Genomic DNA, 8,464 nt, shown 5'->3' with positions numbered 1-8,464 from the left:
ACCCACGGGGAGATGTTGTCCGGTCCCATTGCCTTTGAGGCATCGATGTCCCTTAGCAGTTTCTTCACCTCCTCCTCATCTGTAAGTATGTCATCCAACAATTGTTGATATATTCTTTGTTGGTATCCCCATCTGGTCTGTCTCCCGAGAGGCCTTCCTGTCTCCACTGTTAATACTTCCTTAAATCTCGTGTTGAGCTCCTCACATACCTCTTGATCGTTTCTTGTGAGTTCTCCACCTTCTTTCCTCAGCCTTATCACCTGGTCCTTGACTGTTGTCTTCCTCCTAATGTGGCTATACAGCAGTTTCGGGTCAGACTTGACTTTCGATGCTATGCCGTTTTCGTACTGTCGCTGGACCTCCCTCCTTATCTGTGCATACTCGTTTCTTGCTCTTCTACTAATCTCCTTATTTTCCTGGGTCCTTTGCCTCCTGTACCTTTTCCATTCTCTGGTGCACTTAGTTTTTGCCTCCCTACACCTTCGAGTAAACCAAGGACTCGCTTTGGTCTTCCTATTATTTCTGTTTCCCTTGGGAACAAACCTTTCCTCTGCCTCCTTTCACTTTGTTGCTACATATTCCATCATCTCGTTTACTGATTTTCCTACCAGGTCTCTGTCCCACTGAACCTGCAGGAAGTTCCCCGCTTTTGTAGTTTGGCTTTACCCATTCAATTCCTGTTACTTTTTCCGCTTGTAACTCTACTATATAATCAAAACTCAGAACCACGTGATCGCTAGCTCCAAGGGACCTCTCGTAAGTGATGTCCTCAATGTCTGAAGTGCTCAGGGTGAACACAAGATCCAGTCTTGCTGGCTCATCCTCCCCTCTCTCTCTGGCAGTGTCCCTGGCATGTTGATGCATGAGGTTTTCAAGCACCACATCCATCATCTTGGCTCTCCTTGTTTCAGGACCCCCATGTGGCTCGAGGTTTTCCCAGTTGATCTCCCTGTGGTTGAAATCGCCAATTACCAGTAACTTTGCTCTGCTCGAGTGAGCTCTTCTTGCCACCTCAGCTAGTGTGTCCACCATCGCCCTGTTGTTTTCTTTGTACTCCTCTCTTGGCCTCCTGCAGTTCTGTGGTGGGTTATACATCACTCCAGTAACTACTTTATGTTCTCCAGACTGAATTGTACATACTATGTAGTCTCTTTCTCCAATCACGTCCATACTTTCCATTTCCTCAAATCCCCATCGGTTTTTTATGAGCAGTGCAACTCCTCCTCTCCCTCTACTCCTTCTATCTTTTCTCAGGATCTGATATCCCGGTGGGAAGATTGCGTCTATTATTGTCTCAGCGAGTTTTGTTTCTGTGACTACTATGAAGTCTGGGGATTTCTCACTGATTTTTTCGTGCCACTCCTCATGTTTATTCGTTATTCCGTCCGCGTTTGTGTACCAAACTTTCAGCTTCTTTTCTATCACTGTGGTCCTGCAAGAATATTGGGTTTGGGGGAGCGGGAGCCTTAGTAGGGGCCTATAGGGGGCTGTGGTGTAGGTGGGGTTTGTGATGATGGGGGTGGGGTCAGAATGCCCATAAGGGACAGCTGTTGGGGTGAGGTTTGTGATATGGGTGTTGCTGGAAGAGGGAACAGTGAGTGGGTTGTGGTTTGGGTTGCTCAGTTGCGTTGGGATTGTCGCGGTTGGAGTGTGTGTGTGTGTGTGTGCGTGTGTGTACTCACCTAGTGTGTGTGTGTGTGTGTGTGTGTGTGTGTGTGTGTGTGTGTGGGGCAACACGCGCGAGTGTAAGATACTAAATATAAGGATCTGCTTCAGTAACTGGTGAGCACTTGACGACAGAGGAGCCATTTTAGCTGAGTACATATTCAGTCGCAGCAATGTTCATGTAAGTTAAACTGAACTTATTTATAAACATTGAGTGTATGAATGACTAAGGTCAAATAGGAATGGTTTACTGCTATTATTCAATGGGTAAGAATCACTGTAGAGATTATGAGAATAATTGTTTCGTAGGTGAGAATCGATGTGCAGATGATGAGAAGCATTTTATTGTGGGTAAGAATCAAGGAAGCTCACTGTTTCAGAAGTAGTGGTTCCCGGTGTATATGATGCTTATTCGTTGTATCTCACTAGAGAGCTCAGAGTTCGCTCCCTAACAGGGGATAGTATACCTGGAGAATACCTGGAGAGAGTTCCGGGGGTCAACTCCCCCGCGGTCCGGTCTGTGACCAGGCCTCATGGTGGATCAGGGCCTGATCGAACAGGCTGCTACTGCTGGCCGCACGCAGTCCAATGTATGAACCACAGCCCAGCTGGTCAGTTACTAACTTTAGGTGCCTGTCCCAGTGCTTGCTTGAAGACAGCCAGAAGTCCATTGGTAATCCCCCTTATGTATGTTGGGAGGCAGTTGAATAGTCTTGTGCCCCTGACACTTATTATGTTGTCTCTTATCGTGCTAGTAGCGCCCCTGCTTTTCATTAGGGGGATGTTGCATTGTCTGCTAAGTCTTTCGCTTTTGTAGGGAGTAATTTTTCTGTGCAAGTTTGGTACTAATCTCTCTAGGATTTTCCAAGTGTATATAATCACGTATCTCTCCCACCTGTCTTCTAGGGAGTACAGGTTGAGGAACTTCAAGCGTTCCCAGTAGTTGAGTTGGTTTATCGCAGTTATGCGCGCCATGAAGGTTCTCTGTACATTTTCTAGGTCAGCAATTTCACCTGCCTTGTAAGGTGCTGTTAGTGTGCAGCAATATTCCAGCCTAGATAGAACAAACGACCTGAAGAGTGCCATCATAGGTTTGGTATCCCTGGTTTTGAAGGTTCTCATTATCTATCCTGTCATTTTTCTAGCAGATCTCACCTTGAAGGTGAGATCCTCCGACATGATCATTCCCAGGTCATTGGCATTAGTTTCTCGCTTTATTGTGTGGTTGGAATTTGTTATATACTCCGATAAAGTTTTAATTTCCTCACGTTTTCCATATCGGAGTAATTGAAATTTCTCATCATTGAACTTCATACTGTTTTCTGCAGCCCATTTAAAAATTTGGCTGATGTCCACCTGGAGTCTTGCAATGTCTTCAATGGAGGACACTGTCATCCAAATTCGGGTGTCATCTGCAAAGGAAGAGACGGCGCCGTGGCTTATATCTCTGTCTATGTCAGATATGAGGATGAGGAACAAGATGGGACCGAGTATTGTGCCTTGTGGAACAGAGCTTTTCACCGTAGTCTCCTCTGACTATACTCTGTTGACTCCTACTCTTTGTGTTCTATTTGTTAGGAAATTATAGCTCCATCTACCAACTTTTCCTGTTATTCCTTTATCACGCATTTTGTGCGCTATTACACCATGGTCTCACTTGTCAAAGGCTTTTGCAAAGACTGTGTATATTACATCTGCATTCTGTTTGTCTTCTAGAGCATCCAGGACCTTGTCATAGTGGTCCAGTAGTTGGGACAGACAGGAGAGACCTGCTCTAGATGCATGCTGCCCTGGGTTGTGGAAGTGATGGGTATCTAAATGGGTGGTGATCTTGCTTCTTAGAACCCTTTCAAAAATTTTTATGATATGGGACGTTAACACTTTCGGTCTGTAGTTCTTTGCTATTGCTTTACTGCCCCCTTTGTGGAGTGGAGCTATGTCTGTTGTTTTTAGTAACTGTGGAATGACCCCAGTGTTCATGCTCCCTCTCCATAGGATGTTAAAAGCACGTGATAGGGGCTTCTTGCAGTTCTGGATGAACACGGAGTTCCATGAGTCTGGGCCTGGGGCAGAGTGCACGAACATGTCATTTATCGCCTTTTCGAAGTCATTTACCATCAGGATAATATCAGATAGGTGTGTATCTTCCAGATTCTGTGTCTCTCTCATAAAAAATCATTAAGGTCTTCGACTCTCAGTCTGGTTAACGGCTTGCTAAAAACTGAGTCATGTTGGGACTTGAGTAGCTCACTCATTTCCTTGCTGTCATCTGTGTAGAACCCATCCCGTTTGAGTAGGGGCTCAATACTGGATGTTGTTCTCGACTTTGATTTGGCATAAGAAAAGACATACTTTGGGTTTCTTTCAATTCCATTTATGGCTCTTAGTTCTTCCTGCATTTCTTGACTCCTGTAAGATTCCTTTAGCTTTAGTTCGTTGTTTGCTATTTCTCTGACCGGTGTCTCCCTACGTATTGCAGATACATTGGCCTCTTATAGCCGCTCTGTTATACTTAGCCTTCGCCTGTATAAGGAACGCCTTTCCATTTCAAGTTTACATCTCCTTTTCCTTAAGGGAATATGCCTTGAGCGTACCTCAAGTGCCACAGAGTTAATTTGTTCTATACATAAGGTAGGATCCGTGTTACTTAGTCTGTCTTCCCAGTTTATATCATTTAGGGCTTAGTTTACTTGGTCCCACCTAATGTTTTTGTTATTGAAGTTGAATTTGGTGAAGGTTCCTTCGTAATTGATCATATTTTGTCGGTGTGGGGCTCCCCGCATACATGTCTGAACCTCTATCATGTTGTGATCTAAGTATATTGTTTTTGATATGATGACATTTCATATCAGATCAACATCGTTAGTAAAGATGGGGTCCAGCATATTCTCCAATCTTGTAGGCTCTATTTTTTGCTGGTTTAAGGTGAATTTGGCGTAGAGATTTGAAGGCTCGTGTGTGTGCGAGTTTTCATCTGAGCTGCCTCCTGGTGTTATCTCTGCTACAACATTATTTGCTAACCATACCCCCGGCCGGGATTGAACCCGCGGTCATATAGTCTCAAAACTCCAGCCCGTGACTCTATGACCGCGGGTTCAATCCCGGCCGGGGGTATGGCTTGTTTGCAATCGTGTCATTACGATTTCTTGAGTCATTATTTGCTATATTCCTCCATTTTAGGTGCCTTAGGTTGAAATCCCCCACGAGCAAGATGTTGGGGACAGGAGCTAAAAGATTTTCAAGACAGTGGTCAATTTTCAAAAGCTGTTCCTGGAATTATTGGGACGTTGCTTATATACAACCATAATGACCAGGTTTTGGTTCTCGATCTTTACTGCTAAAATTTCAATGACATCATTTGAGGTATTTAGCACTTCTGAACATATAAGTGACTCTGTGATATACAGGTCAACCCCCCATTTTTGCCTATTCACTCCGTCACATCTATATAGGTTGTAATCCGGGATCCATATTTCTTTGTCCAAGTGATCCTTTATGTGGGTCTCTGAAAACCGCGAACATTGCATTTGCATTTGAAAGGTATTTTGTTGTTCGATGCTGGCTTTAGACTCTGTATATTTGCAAAGATGAATGTCGTCGGATTATTTACCTAGAGTTTACCTGGAAAGAGTTCCGGGGGTCAACGCCCCCGCGGCCCGGTCTGTGACCAGGCCTCCTGGTGGATCAGAGCCTGATCAACCAGGCGTATTGGTGGTATGGAGGGGAGGGGTCTTTTTTTCCTGGCACTAATATCTGTTGTTTTGGAGTGGAGGCCATCGACTGTGATTCCACTCCAGAAATGATTGGAATTGGTGTACGATTTCTGTCATTTCCTGCCAGCTTTTTCTCCTTCCTGACGCTAAAAAACCTCTCTCTCTCTCTCTCGCTCTCTCTCTCTCTCTGGAGTGGCTGTGGCTACCCAGGTTGTCCCATGGTCTGGATGTTCTGTATCTTCTTGTACCCTTTAGATGGTGTGCCTGAGAATATAAGTTAAAGCACTGTCTTTACTGAACTGAAGAGTGACACATTTCAGGGTGGAAAGGTTCACAGGAAGGAAGGTTGTATTCTACTGTTGTCAAATGGGCACGGCATTTTCTGGGGTGGTCAAAATTGCACGTCCCATCTGTTTTTCCAGATATTCCATGACCTTGATTTTTTTGAGACTGTATTCCCTACTTGTGCGTGTTTTCCTGTCTCATTTCCATCTTCAGCACTAGTGCTAACAATGTTGCCTTCATCGACAGGGACTAAAGTACGTTGGTGTATTTATATTACTTTTTGTAAATGCAAAAAATCGATATTTTTATTTTTATTGTGTTTGGAATTAACTTTATTGTGGGTGTTTGCATTTGATTTTTTTGAACATTTCCTTGAAATATAATTCCATAATAAATTTTCATATACAAAATATGGTGATCTATAAATTGATTTAATTTTAATTTGGCGACTTATTATTATGCCCGATTTCCTAAATTGGTAACACTGTCTTAAAAAGTGAACTTGTACTGAACCTACAATAAACCAGGTTGTCTGTTGTTCAAGTATGGGCCAGCGATCTTGATTACAAGGTATCAGACTTTCTCGAAGGTGGAATGTCTAGCCCTGTGTATTAACATTTTGAACCTAAAGAACCTGGAAATGATCGTAGTCAACACATGGATGAATGTTTCTACTGTCCCTTGAAAGTTGCTACTTCAGTACGTGTATATGTGTCAGAACGAGACTTTCAGTACAAGACATTCTGCTATATTTAAAAAAATTTACAACTGTAGCTACACTTCTAGGAAACATTTATCTGAGCTGCCATGAAGTGAATAAATTTATATTTTGTTCCTCCAAACTGTTCTGGAACTTCACTAGTCCAAGTCTTGGCATTAAATACTGGTAATTGGTACCTATTTTTTTGTATTTGTTTACAAGCCAAAAGATACAATTTCCAACAGTTCAAACACCAGCTGCTGAAACTTCATAGTGTCTTAAAAATCTTCTCGTCCCATCCCATAATATCCTATTGTTTAGTAACGTCAGTTTAAGACATTTAAAACGTAGGAATGCAACAAATATTGTACCGTAATAGCAGGTGAAATCCCGCAGCCAACATCAAACCAAAATTCTCACTAAAACGAACAATGAAGACTGTAATGAATTCACACTTTTGCAGCAAATAACAAAAACGAACATAATAAAAATTACCTATGAAATATTTTCACGAATGAAGAGAATCTGGTGCAAAACATAATAGCAAAAATTAAGTTTTTCCTTAGGCTCTTAAAGGAGATGGATCCTTTACTAAGATAACAAAGAAAAAAGTCATTGTACGAACCATACCCCCGGCCGGGATTGAACCCGCGGTCATAGAGTCTCAAAACTCCAGCCCGTCGGGTATGGTTTGTTTGCAATCGTGTCATTACGATTTCTTGAGTCATTGTACGATACTGTGATCAATGAAGAATTAATAGCGCAAAATTTTGACAATCGAAATGAGGTTTTCATCTATGAGATTCAATTCTCTGTACTAATTTCTGAAGTAACAGTAATTTTACTCGATTTCAACGAAGTCATCTAATGCTGTGTGAACCTTGTGGGTTTAGCGCTTAGTTTTGATTCTATTAATAATAATAATAATAATAATAATAATGAAAGAAGTCATTTATAGCATCCCCATGAACTCACCTCCCGGCCCTGATTCAGGGAAATTTAATCCACCGAGAATTTAAGAAAAACAGTCACCTGCATCAAAAATTATATAAATGATTCCGGACTCCGGAGTCATCCACAGACTTTAAAAACAATAGCTATAACCCAACTTTACAATGGTTGTATTAAAACCATTCCAAAAACTATTAACTAATATCACTGATGTTCAATATTTTCAAAGTTTTGTAAAGAATTTTACAGAGCAAGATTGTTAAACTTATTGGATCACAAAAACTGCACAACCCAGGACCACGTAGGTTGCCTCTCACAATTACCAGACCATTATAACACTCATGGATATACAGCAAGACTGACAACATGCAAATGTAATAGACTCAAATTTTGTAAATGCCTTGGTTAAGTGGGACCATAATGTAGTAGCGCACAAAATGTGTGCAAAAGAAACAACTGGAAAAGTGAGGAGACGAATAATTATCTTTCTAAAAACACAACTCAAAGAGTAATTGTGAACAGAGTGAACATTTTAATGGCTTCATTACATTTCATACATTAATTACATCAACATTTCAATCGTGAAAAAAATACACCACATGAGCGTAATCTTGAAGTAAGAAACAAGTTCGTATATTCAAGTGTGTTTACCTTCTGGATGGTCATTCTGGGGGTCGAACTAATGTGATTTTTTTTTTTTTGGGGGGGGGTTAACTCAATACAAGGAAGCGCTGTGTCAGGAATCAAATACACTTTTTCAAAAAATTATTTAAAGAGCATCTAATCTTTTTAAGCAAGACCATTAATGATCACAAATCACTTAGTTTCGATATATTATGAAATTACCCGGTAAACTGCAATCAAGTCTCTGTCCCAGACTTCCGATTGGCTGATTTCATGGGACTGAAAAATTACCTGGGTGGGCTAAATTGAGATGATCTGACTATGGGTCAGGTAGCTGGTGTTGGTTGCCAGTATGACGTTTTTCAGAGCATAGTTCTAGCTGCTCAGACAATTTTTATTCCTGGTAGGAAATTAGATCTAACAAAAATGATCCCAAATGGATGAACAATAGATTAAAACATCTCATTGGTCAAAAGAGAGGCATTTTTAGGCGTATCAAAAGACGCGATGGGCAGTTAAGAAATCA

The 8,464-nt window shown here is 41.6% G+C and overlaps 1 protein-coding gene across 1 annotated transcript in view; it reads left to right on the top strand.

Annotated features, from left to right (window-relative positions):
- Positions 1-1,652: 1,652 nt before the first annotated feature.
- Positions 1,653-8,464, top strand: part of LOC128703621 (cytochrome P450 3A21) — a gene marked incomplete at its 3' end in the record, with an annotated part of 97,347 nt that continues 90,535 nt past the window's right edge. The window contains 1 exon segment of the mRNA XM_070086891.1: positions 1,653-1,846. Coding sequence (XP_069942992.1) covers positions 1,839-1,846 — 8 coding nt within the window.

The sequence above is a fragment of the Cherax quadricarinatus genome, chromosome 20, assembly GCF_038502225.1.
Source record: "Cherax quadricarinatus isolate ZL_2023a chromosome 20, ASM3850222v1, whole genome shotgun sequence".
Taxonomy (NCBI): domain Eukaryota; kingdom Metazoa; phylum Arthropoda; class Malacostraca; order Decapoda; family Parastacidae; genus Cherax; species Cherax quadricarinatus.
This window is presented reverse-complemented; position numbering and strand designations above follow the sequence as displayed.